General features: G+C 38.7%; 1 protein-coding gene across 2 annotated transcripts in view; it reads right to left on the bottom strand.

Moving 5' to 3' along the window:
- Positions 1-14,967, bottom strand: part of BRCA1 (BRCA1 DNA repair associated) — a 60,923-nt gene extending 45,956 nt beyond the window's left edge. The window contains exons 1-2 of one of the 2 annotated variants that reach the window (XM_088143324.1): positions 14,369-14,967; positions 9,698-9,791 (exon numbers count right to left, since the gene is read on the bottom strand). In XM_088143324.1, coding sequence (XP_087999450.1) covers positions 9,698-9,777 — 80 coding nt within the window. In that variant the 5' untranslated portion in view covers positions 9,778-9,791; positions 14,369-14,967. The remainder of the gene's footprint in view (positions 1-9,697; positions 9,792-14,368) is intronic. The other variant, XM_088143325.1, reaches the window with a different exon arrangement.
- Between the last annotated feature and the right edge of the window lie 151 nt (positions 14,968-15,118).

The raw sequence follows: 15,118 nt of genomic DNA on the forward strand, positions 1-15,118 counted from the left end.
CACATACAGCCTTAAACTGAATTTATCTTTGTTGTAGCTACATCACACTGAAGAGTCATGTTCAAGGTATTATTCTAAGATCTTTTTCAAAAACAGTTACCCTATGTGATACATGTGCATTTGATTTGTTTCTTAAATGAAGAATTGTACATAAATAAATTTCCTTCTGTTGTTTTCAGCCAATTTCTTAAAACTATTAAGATTTATTTTGCATTTTATCTTCTACAGTATTAACTATCTATCCCTCAATGTTGCATCATCTGCAAGTTTAATAATCTTTCCCTTTCCCCCTTAGCCAAGTTCTTAATAAAAATGTTGAAAAGTAGATTTCCTAGGACTGAATCTTGTGGCACTATATTTGATACCTTATTTTAATATGCACATTTGAACCATTTGAGGAGCTGCCTCTCCACAATCACATCTACCCATCCCATCAGGTCTGGCAGGAAGGGCATGTCCCATCCATGAAGGAATGCCATCTGACAAGATCCAGGAGGAGAGCCTTTTCTGCCATGGAACCCACCCTTTGAAACATCATTCCAGATTGGCCCTGACCTTGCTGGCCTTCCAGAAAGGGATGAAAACATGGCTTTGCTGCCCGGCCTGGAGATCCAGTAATATGGGCATGGAGCCTGGAAAGTGGCTATATCGCTAGGAATATTGAGTGCACTCTCCTGCAGATTTTTTTAAATGTTTTTATTTTTAATGTTTTTAATTATTTTTATTATGTTTTTATTTTGTTGTATTGCTTTTGTGTTTTTAACTTTGTACACCGCTCAGAGTCACGTATGTGAAATGCTATATAAATTTACCAAATAAATAAACAAACAAACCACCCAGGTATCAATTGTCAAACTCTGTAGCTATGCTGAACATAATCTTCAGAGTACAGTGTCAAACACTTAACTGAAATTATTTCATCTACACCATTGCTACAACCTACTCAGTATGTAATCTAATCAAAACTTCACATATGATTAGTCTGGCAAAATTTGGTCATGACAAATCTTTCTGGATGTCAGTTTCAGATTAACTGGTCTGCAGTTTCCCAGATCTTTTCCACCACCACTTTTTGAAGATAAAGACATTTACCCTCCTCTAATAATCTGGCACTTCCAAGTCCAATATCAACAATACATAGCCTTAGTTTATCTTAAAATCAAGGATTCCAGTATTATTTGGTCACTTTTTAAATTTATTTATCAGATTTATACCCCGCCCATCTCATTATACAAATGACTCTAGGTGGCTTACACATAAAAAAGATAAAAATAAAAAATCTTTGCATACACACACACATGCACACACACACACACAGGGTTAAAAGACAAGGGACTCATCATCAAACCACCAACCACCCCCAGTGCTGCGAGCCCCCATTAGATCCCCATACTAGGTGGCAGAGCCAAATCTTCATGCTCTTCCGGAAAGCCAGGAGAGTGGGGGTCAGCCTCACCTCAGGGGGTAAGATGTTCCACAGGGCAAGGGCAAGGGCAGAAAAGGCTCTCCTCCTAGACCCTGCCAGTTGGAATTCTTTGGCTGACAGGATTCGCAACATGCCCTTCCTGCTGGACTGGGTGGGACAGGTGGATGTAACCAGGACAAGACGGTTCCTCAGGTAACCTGGGCCCATGCCATGAAGGGCTTTAAAGGTCATAACCAACCCCTTAAATTGGACCCAGAAGCAAACTGGCACCCAATGCAGCTCATGCAGCACAGGTATTACTTGTGTAGCCCTACAGGTGCCCATAACTGCTCATGCTACTGCATTTTGCACTAGTTGCAGCTTCCAGATAGCCCCATGTACAGCGTGTTGCAGTAGTCTAAACGGGAGATGACCAGGGCATGAGTGACTGAGAGAAGAGTTTCCCGATCCAGGAAAGGGCATAACTGGCACACAACACAGAGTTGACCAAAGGCCCTCCTAACCATAACTGGCCCTTGTCCTAGCCACTTGCGCCCAGTGTACCTCCTTCTTATAATTCCTTAACTGTGTTTTCCTTACTGTGCCTTCTTCCACCTTATGAAAACAAAAAAGGTTAGCAAAACTAGTCAGGAATTTCCTGGAAGGACTGTGCTTAGCAAAGATCATCTCCCAACGGATAATTAAAGTTTCCCATGACTAAGATTTCATGTTTCTCTGAAAGACCTGTGATTTGGTTCGGGAAGGGATCATCCATACCTTCTGAACTGAGGAAGCAATATTAAACACAAGCAACAATATTGTTTTTGTTCATCCCTTTATTTCAACCCAGATGCTCTCTACAGTATTATGAAATTCATTTACTTGAATTTCTGAGCAGACATACCTATTTTTAACTTATAATGCAACTTCTTGTCCCTTTTTATTACTTCAGCCCTATTTCAGGCTGAGTGTGCACACACCAACTTGACTTGCATATCATCTATTACTGAGTAGCAAGCAGTCACACATAACACAGACAGAGAGCCGGCACGTGCAAATGCACACTCCAAAAATGCATACAGAACAGGAGAGCCTTGCCAAAGGGCTGGGAAGTTAGAGAGGGTTTAGTCCAAAATGGAGCAAGAGTTCAGAAGTAAACATAGTCCACAACAGTTCCTAAATCCAGCCACCAAGGTTAGTCAGCTAGTATAGGTTGATGAACCACTGTTCAGGATGTGAGCAAGAATCAAGGACACAAGAGCACAGATCTAGGATTGTTGTTCCCAAAAAGAGGCCAGCTTATGTTGGCTGCTGTAATGTAGCCCAGCCTCAGGAGTGGTTCAATTAAGGGAGTTTGTTCAGACCTCCAGAGTCCCCAAGATATCCTTGGGATGGGTGATTGGCTGGGATCAGGACTCTTTATCAGCTGGCTCCTTTTGCACCTGCTTCTGCTGATTGCTAGCTGAGTTACCCTTAGGTGGTTGATTGCTTACCAAATTCTGAAGCTGACATCTGCTGGATCAGGCTCCTCAGCTTCTGACTCCTCTGAATCAGAGGAGACTATAACATCTTTTGAACAAATTTACATCCTTCAATTCCTATATGCCTGTCACAATTTTCTTATCAGATGGTCTCATTATAACTAGTGTATCACATTTACCTTCTTGTACTAAAAGTTCAATCTCACTCTTATTTCTTATGAGCTAATGTTCTTTCTGATCTTTCATTGACTATTTAGTAGGACTTATTATTGCAGCACTCTCACTTTCTTCTGTAATGTACAAAACTTAATTGTTAACCCTCCTTGTCAAGGGCAACTCATCCTTAACTGGATGTCCATCATCCACAGATGATGTCTGATGATGTCCATGATCTTAGAAACCTAATCTCTCCCATCAACACCATTTGCATAGACAGACACACTCATTTAAAGTATTTTTCTTCCCTTTCTTATCCTCTTCAATGTACTGGAGGAATGGAAACAAAATACCACCTGAGTCTGCAGGATTTCCTCTTTTTCTAAATCATACGTCCATGGTGTTATTGTTGTAGCTATTCTCTGAAGATTTGTGGGTGATGAGTCTATTTGTAAATAGGGTCAAGAATGGCTCTTATGGGGAAATTAAAAGACAAGAAAATAAAAGAAGTAACAGAAACAATTGTAAAAGAAGATAGTGTGCCTCCTGAATGAAAAAGGATTAAATTACTCTCTTGAAAGAATGAATGGAAAGTGGCTATATGTTAAAAAACAAACAAACAAGGAAACTGCCTGAAACAGTGAAAATATCAAAGACTGCTATAGAAGTGTTCATACTTATGCTAACTGAAAGAATGAAAAAGGATGCTCCCTAGAATGAAGTGAAAGAGTCTGTGGATGAGAAAAACAATGTACATAACAGAATGCTACCAAAATGAGGATGAGAGGAGGATATTATACAATATGTACAGAAAGAAAAATAAAATCTTTTGTCTCTTGTTTCTGGCTGTCACTCTTATCCACTGTGCTCGCTCCTCTGCTTACTTGTCTTTCTTATGGAAAAAAGCTTCCTTTCTTAATAGCTGTCATTTGCTGAGTTTTCATTCTTCCTCATCAGCTGAAGTATACGGCTGCTTGTGGCTCTAATCCTCTGGCTTCTTTTCAAGCACTGTTACAAATTTGCATGTTGTAACACAACACAAACACAAGCATGCCAAAATCATTCTAACTCTCAACTGTGAAATCTTCTCTATTCATCTTCACCTTGATTTCTTAAGATACCACCAGTATAATGTTTTTACTAAAAATGGTTTTACTGAGCTCTTCATTATTAGAATAAAAGCAAAATTGGAAATGGTTTCTACTGTTCCAATGCTATTAAATACTTATTTTGTTGTTCAGTTGCTTCAGCTCTTTGTGACCCAATGGATGTCATTTAGCAAGGACTATCTCTCACCAACTGAGCTTAGGAATATAAAGTCTGTTATTATTTCCGCTTCTTCTCAACCTGTTTGAATTAGGTTGGCAGTGTCTTTTGGCTTTTGTATTCTCCTTTTACACAATCAATAAGAGATTCCTTACATCTTCCAGCTATCAAAGTGTTAACATATCTGAGGTTGCTGATGTTTTTCCCAGCAATTTCAATTCCAATTCTAATTTCTTATCTTTGATTCAAATTGAGATCACATTATAATTTAAGGGTTATACCTAAGCACTTCAACATGCTTTGTTTAATGATGGCCACTCCATTTCCTATATGAATTTCTTGTTCATAGTAGAAGATCTGATGTTCTTCTGATGTGAAGCAATCTGTTCCAATCCATTTCAGTTCATTAAAACTCAGTGTCAATGTTCAGTCTTGACGTTTCTGCTCTGACAACATCAAGTTTGCTTTAGTTCATGTACAGTGGGGCAAAAAAGTATTTAGTCAGCCACCAATTGTGCAAGTTCTCCCACTTAAAAAGATGAGAGAGGCCTGTAATTTTCATCATAGGTATACCTCAACTATGAGAGACAAAATGGGGGAAAAAATCCAGAAAATCACATTATCTGATTTTTAAAGAATTTATTTGCAAATCATGGTGGAAAATAAGTATTTGGTCAATATCAAAAGTTCATCTCAATACTTTGTTATATATCCTTTGTTGGCAATGACAGAGGTTAAACGTTTTCTGTAAGTCTTCACAAGGTTTTCACACACTGCTGCTGGTATTTTGGCCCATTCCTCCATACAGATCTCCTCTAAAGCAGTGATGTTTTGGGGCTGTCGCTGGGCAACACGGACTTTCAACTCCCTCCAAAGGTTTTCCATGGGGTTGAGATCTGGAGACTGGCTAGGCCACTCCAGGACCTTGAAATGCTTCTTACAAAGCCAGTCCTTCGTTGCCCGGGCGGTGTGTTTGGGATCATTGTCATGCTGAAAGACCCAGCCACGTTTCATCTTCAATGCCCTTGCTGATGGAAGGAGGTGTTCACTCAAAATCTCACGATACATGGCCCCATTCATTCTTTCCTTTACACGGATCAGTCGTCCTGGTCCCTTTGCAGAAAAACAGCCCCAAAGCATGATGTTTCCACCCCCATGCTTCACAGTAGGTATGGTGTTCTTTGGATGCAACTCAGCATTCTCTCTCCTCCAAACACAACAAGTTGAGTTTAGACCAAAACATTCTACTTTGGTTTCATCTGACCATATGACATTCTCCCAATCCTCTTCTGGATCATCCAAATGCTCTCTAGCAAACTTCAGACGGGGCCGGACATGTACTGGCTTAAGCAGGGGGACGCATCTGGCACTGCAGGATTTGAGTCCCTGGTGGCATAGTGTGTTACTGATGGTAGCCTTTGTTACTTTGGTCCCAGCTCTCTGCAGGTCATTCACTAGATCCCCCCGTGTGGTTCTGGGATTTTTGCTCACCATTCTTGTGATCATTTTGACCCCACAGGGTGAGATCTTGCGTGGAGCCCCAGATCGAGGGAGATTATCAGTGGTCTTGTATGTCTTCCATTTTCTAATTATCGCTCCCACAGTTGATTTCTTCACACCAAGCTGCTTGCCTATTGCAGATTCAGTCTTCCCAGCCTGGTGCAGGTCTACAATTTTGTTTCTGGTGTCCTTCAACAGCTCTTTGGTCTTGGCCACAGTGGAGTTTGGAGTATGACTGTTTGAGGTTGTGGGCAGGTGTCTTTTATACTGATAACAAGGTCAAACAGGTGCCATTACTACAGGTAACGAGTGGAGGACAGAGGAGCCTCTTAAAGAAGTAGTTACAGTTCTGTGAGAGCCAGACATCTTGCTTGTTTGTAGGTGACCAAATACTTATTTTCCACCATGATTTGCAAGTAAATTCTTTAAAAATCAGACAATGTGATTTTCTGGATTTTTTTCCCCATTTTGTCTCTCATAGTTGAGGTATACCTATGATGAAAATTACAGGCCTCTCTCATCTTTTTAAGTGGGAGAACTTGCACAATTGGTGGCTGACTAAATACTTTTTTGCCCCACTGTACTGACATTCTGTGTACTAATGGTACACTGAACTTTCAGCAGTTGGACATCCTTTTGGCTTTAACTCAGGCACATTGTGAATACCATTGCTACTAGTACTAGCCCTCTGCTTTTCCCAAGTAGTTTGTTGCATACCTTCTGACCTGGAGGCCTCTTCCCTGTTGACATTGTCCTGGATGTGCCTGTTATATTTTCTTGACCAAATACTGGAGTGGGTTTGCCATTTTCTTCTCTATTGAATTGTAGTTAGTTTGATCTTTTGTCTATGATTTGCCTGTCATGAAGTCCCTTCTGGGAGTATATACTCCTAATGGTATAGCTCTCAGCATCAGTAGGACACACAGTCTCCTTCAACCCTACAAGGTAACAATTCATGAAGGGCCTTGCTTATTAAATACATTAATGTTTATTGCATATATCAATAAGCATGTTATTTAATTTGTATTAAATAGACTACTAAATGTTAATGTTGTATTGTTCCATCAAAGACTACTTGGAAACAGGTTTTTCACATGAATATGCAATTATAGTATCTCATTGTATTTCAAATTCTCTCCAGGTTGGAGTATCAGTGATTTTGGGGAAGGGTAGAAATGTTATTTCTCTAATTGTGCTGAATTAATGAAAGCCTCAAAAGGGCTAGTACTCAATCAATAACTGTATCACTTCAGCCATTAAATACCTCCCTAAGGACATAAGCCTGGGGCTTTCATTACTATCCTTTAACAACCAGTTAAGATTGCCTTTTTTTCCAATTTTCACTGACACTGATTGATTTTATGTATTTTATGAGTTGCTAGCTATATTTTTTGTGGTTAACTTTTAGCATATCATTCATTTTATTGCCATTGCATACATATATATTTATTATTTTATTTTAAGCTGTGCTGTGGACATCCAAAGCTTTCCAAATAATAAAAAAATAAAGTTAATGGGAGTAAAAAGAACAATTTAATTGAGAGAGACAGAAAGCCAAATGTATTGTATACTAGAATAGCCTTGCCTCAATGGAATTCTAAAAAAAGCCCAGTTCAAAAATATGGCTGCACAGCTCCATCTAAAGGCTACTACTTTGTAAGACCAAAAAATATAAATGAAGCTTCAAAGTACTATTGATATTACACTGCAAAAATAATTGCATTATGTTTTTCCCCAAAAAGTAACAGGTACTTTATATTAGCGCAAGCATATTTTAACAGCATGTGTGATTGCTAACTTAGAATAGTTCACTTCAACTTTTTACAGCAACAGGAAATATTAAACATTTGTATATACAGGTAGCCCTTGTTTAGAAGCCACAATTGGGACTGGCGAGTAGGTCACTAAGTGATGCAGTCGCTAAGTGAAAAATCACATGACTTACAATTTTGCTTCAGCTTTCCTTTTTCCCACTCCCCCATCCTTTGAAATGCTCACCCTGGCATTGGGATAATTAGCAGAAGAGAATTAATGTTTGTATTTACATTCATTGGAGAGGAAGGGATTACAGGAGAGTAAGCAGGGACACAATGAGGAATATGCATTGAAAGGAATGCGCTAGCGCCAGCTTTTGCCTAGCACACTCACAGCTCTGAGCCCTGAGCCACTTAGGAGGCAAACAAAAGCCAAAAGTGTGAAAGTGATAGAAGTTTTGTCAGTTACAAGCAGCAGCTACAAGCCAGCTAATTAAGGTCACAGAGCTGAGCTTATTAATTTATGGTTAGCACCTTTTAGGGACCTTTGTGCTTGGGGAGAAAAGCAGCTCGGGAAGAGATTGCTTGTTTAAGCAATCTCTCCTCTCTGCCAGGAGGGAAAAAGAAAAAAAAAATGGGTCAGGCACAGGACAACGCAAACTGACTGACTGTAATGGCGAACATGTGACTGAGAGACACTGCAAAGCTCATAAATGCGGGTATTGTTGTAAAGTTACTTTTTCATCACCATCATAATTTTGAACGATCGCTGCCCAAAGCAGTCGCTAAGCGAGGTCTACCTCTACTATTATACACTGTGTCAGTTTAGTTATTTTAGTTATTTATATAAAAGGCAGATTAACCCAAAAGGTTCATAACATATATCTAGCTCCCGGAATAAATATTTGGGATGCAAAACCTCTTATTTTTCCCTAGAAAAATGATGGTCTATGTAGTACTCCAACAAACTTCAATTATGGCAGGAAACATAACTAATTGTACTGTTCGTCTTGGCTTATACTTCCAATACCCTCAGAAATGAAGAGGAAGAAAGTTTTAAAAAATCATCCGTCTTCTTAATCATATTTTCCTCCCAGCAGTAAAGGCCTGAGGTACCCCTTTCTCATACCTGCATCTGCTATATATAGTGAAGATGAACTTACTCTTTTCTAACCTTTCTTGAGACTCTCTGGCCATACTGTACTCTAGGCAAACTTTGGCACTATGGAAAAAAAGTTGTATATAATTTGTATTTCTGGAACAACCTCTCCTATTTTGTTCGTCTGATATCCAGACATATCAGACCATGGTTTTTCAAACTGTGTTCCACAGAACCCTAGGGTTCCATGAGAACTAGATCTTTGCCTCTTGATTTTTTTTATTTTAGGATTTTTTTAACTAACAAGTAACACTGCTTAAAAAAGTTTGAAAACTCCTGTATTAGGCTACATCATCATTCCAAGTTAAGGAAAACGACACTGGAGGATTGCATGGCTTCTTGGAGTAGCCATATGAGCATTTATCTCTCTTATGGCCACTGTACTTCTTACGGCTTGAAAAGATGTACAGAACAAATGGTGAAGCAGCACATAAACTTCCCTCCCTGCAGGAAGCAATCCTATACAGTTATACCCACCTTATATTCCCAGATATATAAAGTATATATGTCAACATGTAGACGCATATTCTATTTTTCTTTAATTTGCACTACTAGTATCCAAGTATTGTACAGCATTTTTCAAAATTACTTAAACAATTGCACATGTTGAACAGTACATAAATTTACTATATTAGTTGAAGCTCTTTCAGATGTCTGGTTTTTTTCCTTCCCCACTGCAATGAATATTGAGCTACATACAAAAAGAAAAAAATATAACACAGAAAAATGTCATGAAAAAGTTAAAGGACAAATTTGGTGTGTAAGATAAGAAACTCTTGCATGAAAAGGTTTTATTCCAATTTCAGATTTTTTTCTTATATTGTCTAGTTTAATGGGGAAAGTACACTGAATTTCAATGTTTTCATCTAGATTTTGTAGTAATTTAGAAAAAGTAGGATGCTAAACTAAGGATAGAATGTTAGATATTATACATTTTTAATGAAATCTTGATATTCAAATTGCTTTTTTTCCATACCAGATTGGACATTCCAAATTCTTTTGCAAAGCTAGCAGTATTCCATGAACTTCAGCAACGCTTGGAACAGGTGAATCCATAGCTGGTTATACACCTTGAAAACAGAAAAACTTTATGTCAACTTAATCTAGGATTCTGGAATATAGTACAGTAGTCCTCGTTTAGAGACCACAATTGGGACAGGCAGCTCTGTCATTAAGTGAAGTGCTGGCTAAATGGGAAATCACATGACTGCAACTGTATTTTTCTTTTGCCCACTCCCTGCCCTTTGGAATGCTCATCCTGGGATAGCTGGCTCGAAACTGACAAGACTAATCAGTTTCACACCTTTGGCTTTTGTTTGCCTCCTAACCAGTCCCCTGCCCTTTGGAGTGCTCATCTCAGTGCTGAGATAATTAGCAAGAATGGAATTAATGTTTGTATTTCCATTGATTGAAGAGGAAGGGATTACAAGCAGGGCTGTGGAGTCGGAGTCATGAAGTTGGAAGCAATTCTTGGGTTACTGGAGTCAGAGCTGGAGTCAGTAAAATTGTGCCATCTCCAACTCCTAATAAATTTAAATTGTATATAATATGTTAAAATTTCCTATTTCATAGATAATAATTTGATTAACCTATTTTTAGGATATATTTTAATTTCAAGTTTTCTGCAAATTTCAAAATATATATATTTTGATTAAAATATAACCTCATTGTTTTTATTTTTTAGCTTTTATCCTTTGTTTAAACTATAAGGTTACTGAATGTTTGTAATTTCTTTAATAAATAAAATAAAAAAACAGAATGTCTTAGCTATAGCCTTTAGATCCAAGCTTTAACAGGTTTAGGGTTCTGAAAAGTTGCCTGCTGATTCACATTGGCAGTGATGAAATGCCTTGTATGTTGCGTGCTTGCAGTTGATATAGGAAATACATAATTAGTATATTTATAATTTATTTCCCATATTGATATATAAATAAAGGAGTCGGAGTCACCATGAATAAAGGAGTTGGAGTCAAGGGTTTTATGTGCCAACTCCACAGCCCTGATTACAAGAGAGTAAGCAGGCACAAAATGGGGAATACATATCAAAAGGAATTTGGTGGTGCCGGCAACCCTCAGCAAACTACACAAACAGCCCTATTGTGTACCTGCTTGTGCTCTGAGGAGAGAAAAAAGGAAAAAAAATTATTTCTGTAGGCACTCTCTCTTATGCCTGACCCATTTCTCCCCCCCCCCCACCCTTGCAGAGCAGGAGATAGCAGAGGAAGAGATTACAAGAGAATGAGGAGGCACACAATGGGGAACCCACTTCAAAAGAAATGATGTGGCACATTCCTTTCAATGTGGATTCCCCATTATATGCCTGCTTACTCTCTTGTAATCCCTTCCTCTCTAATCTCTTCACTCTGTGAGAGGGAAAAATAAGAAAAACAAAAAGCCAGGCACAGATCAAAGCATACTGACTATAAGGCGATCATGTGACTGAGGGATGCTGCGAAGGTTATAAATGCAGGCATTAGCCATAAAATTATTTTTTCAGCACTGTTGTAACTTTGAACAGTTGCTGAATGAGACAGTCACTAATCGAGGACTGCCAATTTACAATTCTATTAAATGGATAGCCCAGACTAACTCTAAAGTAGGATTTGACACATTTTTTATTCAGGCATTCTATACACAGTACCTTTAAATTCCATCCAAAACAAAATTTAAAGGCACATGGGACTTATACAATGCTGTTTTTAAATGCTACCTTAGTAGTCACACATGACCAAAAAACAAAAAATCACATACTTGTAAATAAGTTGGCAAAGGATGACTACAGGGCTCAATTTCTCCCCTGTACCTGAAACAGAAACCTAATCTGAATTCAGAATTAAACCCAACTTATTCTAATGACATTTACTTCAGGCAAGATGAATATTATTTAAATCTCAGGTATGGAAAATTAACAAAAGACCAACTGATTACATCAAGGACTTCAAATACCTAGGCATCCACTTCTAACTGTCCACTTGCTGGAACAACCAACTGAGTGAGCTTTCTATTAGAGCGCAACATTTCTAATGCAATCTTAAAATATGCTAGTCATCATGGCAATAATTACATTCCTGCAGCAATAAAACTATATAAAGCAGTGGTCCTGGGTTTGTTGTTATATGGTACACAATTCTGTGATAATAAGGATGCCTCTATTTTAAAAGCCATTCAAGTTTCTGAAAGCCATACTCCATGTTCCATGCTCAACTTCATATGCCCTTGCTCAGCTAGAGCTTAGCTGCATTTCTCTTGGGACCCACCTGAGACACTGCTGTCTCTGATACACCTCACCCTACCAGATAGGTTTTTCTCATGCCTGAGAAGGCAAATTGATGAATTTATATAACATGGTAGAATGTACTAAAGATGCAAAAATGTGTGGAGAAATTTTAAGATATGCAATCAATGGAGGAAGGGTAATGGGCTGTATATGTGTCTATTGTGAGGAATAAATGTTTGCTGAAAGAAGTGAAAACGGTTATGTGTAAAAGTATACTTCTGCACTCTTTGTTATATGGAAGTAAGAGTTAATTATGTGGGGAGAAGCATAAATTGGATGTAATGAGAACTGGTAGTACTATAAAAAAAGAAGAAATTGGGTCAAGAATGAATGGGTAATGAATGAATGAAGATTGCATAAAAATATATTGCATTATAAAAAAGTATGTTTAGGGGATTTGGAATACAGAGAGAATGAATGAAGATCAAATAACAGAATAAGTATACGAGTGAACAGTGAATTGGATGTGAAGAAGGGGAAAACTGATAATATTGTGATGAGAGAGAGAGAGAGAGAGAGAGAGAGAAAATGAGCAGGCAAAAACCAAAGAAAGAAAGTCAAATACAGTAATCAACTAACATGAAATTAAAAAAAATAAAAATAAGTATTAGAATGTAAAGAAAAAAAGAAGGCCAATTTCAAATTCAACATTTCATGATGGCAATCACAGTTGAAAAAAGTGGTTGGAAAGAGTCCATGAGATCCTCAAAAAGAAAGATGAGAAGTATAATGAATAAAAGGCAATTTATGAAGTGGTATATAGACATGGTAGAAGCAAGGTTAGTTTGCAAAGATAGAAAGATGTAGCATAGTATAGTGTAAACTATATTTAGTTAGATTTCCTTTTATTGCCTGCCTTTAATTTCCTTTTCTTACTATTTATTAATGTTTTTCTGTGATCCACACAATGCAGCTTGCCCTGAAAGAGAATAGTGTGATGGCCATGTATGTAAAAATGGGAACCTTGGAGGGATATTTTAAAATGTTTTTATAAAAGATAAAATGAAACAATGAATTGGGATGACTTTAAAACAAGGCACTTAGCTGGTTTTTACTAATAACTACAGAGACAAGCCATGGGAGTACAGAGCTTAGAAAAGAAATTAAATTCTAACTATGAAAATGACAGTGCCTCTATGAATGTACAACACATATCTCCCAAAGTACTGTACCCTGGGTCAATGTTCATAAAATAAAATTAGTACTAAAGGCCTGAATCTCAATTTTTTTTAACAACTAAATTTAAAATACCTTTTGAATTAGGCAATTAAAATTATTTCAGATGTTTCAGATTCCTCTGTGGTTTGCAGATTAAAGAAAATCCTTTATATTTATGAATGCAGAAAATCAAGAAGCATCAGAGAAAGATTAGAAAAGCCAGTTTGTACAAACCACAAAAAAAAATCTGTGGAGGTACCTTTCAATTCCCTAGCAAGACCAAAGAAGCATGAAGTGTCCAGATTTCAATAAGATATCTGTAGTACTGTGTGTATGTGCCTTTGAGTCAGTGCTGATTCCTGGTGACTGCCTGGACAAGTCTCTGCAGTTTTGCTGGCAAGATTTCAGAAGTGGTTTGCCATTGCGTGCTCCCCAGGGCTGAGAGAGACTGGCCAAGGTAACCCAGCTGGCTTTGTGCTGAGGGCAGGACTAGAAGTCACAGCCTCGGGGTTTTTTAGCCTGATGCTTTAACCACTACACCAAACTGGCTCTCTCTGTAGTACTAATCTGGGGTAAATACAGAATCCTGAACACTGTAATAGGAATTTCCCTTCCTCATTTATAGTGGGTTAATTACGATGGAGTCTTTGGAAGGCTTTTTGCCAGATCTCTTCCCACGGCCTGAGCTGCCCTTTATAGGATAAACTATCAACTGAATCACACACAATTTTCCCACAATCTCTCATATTATATTTTTGGTAGAGAAATAAACCTTAGAGAATAGTGTCTTTGAGAATACTATTTATTGCCCAAATACTTTTCAGCGTTATCTTAGTATCTCATTTCACCGACTATCCAAAATATTTTTATGAGTCAAGTTGGAAGCAAGCACTGCCGGCACCCTTTCTCTCTCTATCCACCTCCAGCTGTTTCATCTTTCTTTTAGGTAAATCCTCTTTTTATGGACAGGAAACAAATGTCTTATTTTAACTAATGAATTTCTTATCAAACTAAAGATTCTTCTGTCACACACGAATCTAACAGTGTTTATTTTACTACTCAGCGCCCTCTCCTCTTTCCCTGGTTATAAAAAGCCGGAGGAGGCAGTTAGCTTTTAGACTCTGCCCAAAAGTAAAGTCACAAAAGGCGCATCTAAAAACTCCAACCCCACTCTGCCGTCCCTGCCGAGTTATACTGCTACATATTACTTACGGAGTAATTTAAACGCTGCCTTCCTTCGCTTGGGGCTTCCACAATCTCCCTCGAGTCTCCTGAGCTCTCCGGCCTCTGGAGGTTGGAGTCGGGCTCCCTTCGGCTCCCGCTCTGCTTCTTTTCGCGCCTTCCTCCGAGTGGTCCCCGAGGCAACCGCCTTCTAACCAATCGCTTCATCGCTTCCGCATCCCGTGACTGCAACGGAGACCTCCAATTGGTAATGCCGGAAAGGAGGGGATAAGGACTGCGCTGCAGTCCTGGCCACTTGAGTCTGGCAAGATCCCAATCGTTGATTCTGACAACTGAGACCCGAACCGTGTGGCCTGTTCACACGTAATTAAGGCTGACTAAAAAGCGGATTATTAAAACGCCGCCTCTGAACTTTGCCAACAAAAGCGCTTTCTGCGAATTGTAGCGTGGTGGGGTGTGGGTTTTTTTGGTGCCCTCAAGTCAGTCTTGACTCCTCGTGACTGCCTGGACAAGTCCCTGCAGTTTTCTTGGCAAGATTTCAGAAGTGGTTTGCCGTTGCTTCCTTCCTAGGGTTGAGAGAGAGTGACTGGCCTAAGGTCACCCAGCTGGCTTTGTGCCTAAGGCAGGACTAGAACTCACGGTCTCCCGGTTTCTAGCCTGGTGCCTTAACCACTGTACCAAACTGGCTCTCATTGTAGCGTTACTTCTTAAAAAATAGGAATCTCCTTTCTAAACCGGGTATTATTGTATGCTGTTTTCTTCATAAACTCAGACGCAGAC

This window comes from Python bivittatus, unplaced genomic scaffold (assembly GCF_059951505.1).
Source record: "Python bivittatus isolate LINGU-HERP-01145 unplaced genomic scaffold, Pbiv_v1 ctg000410_np1212, whole genome shotgun sequence".
Taxonomy (NCBI): Eukaryota; Metazoa; Chordata; class Lepidosauria; order Squamata; family Pythonidae; genus Python; species Python bivittatus.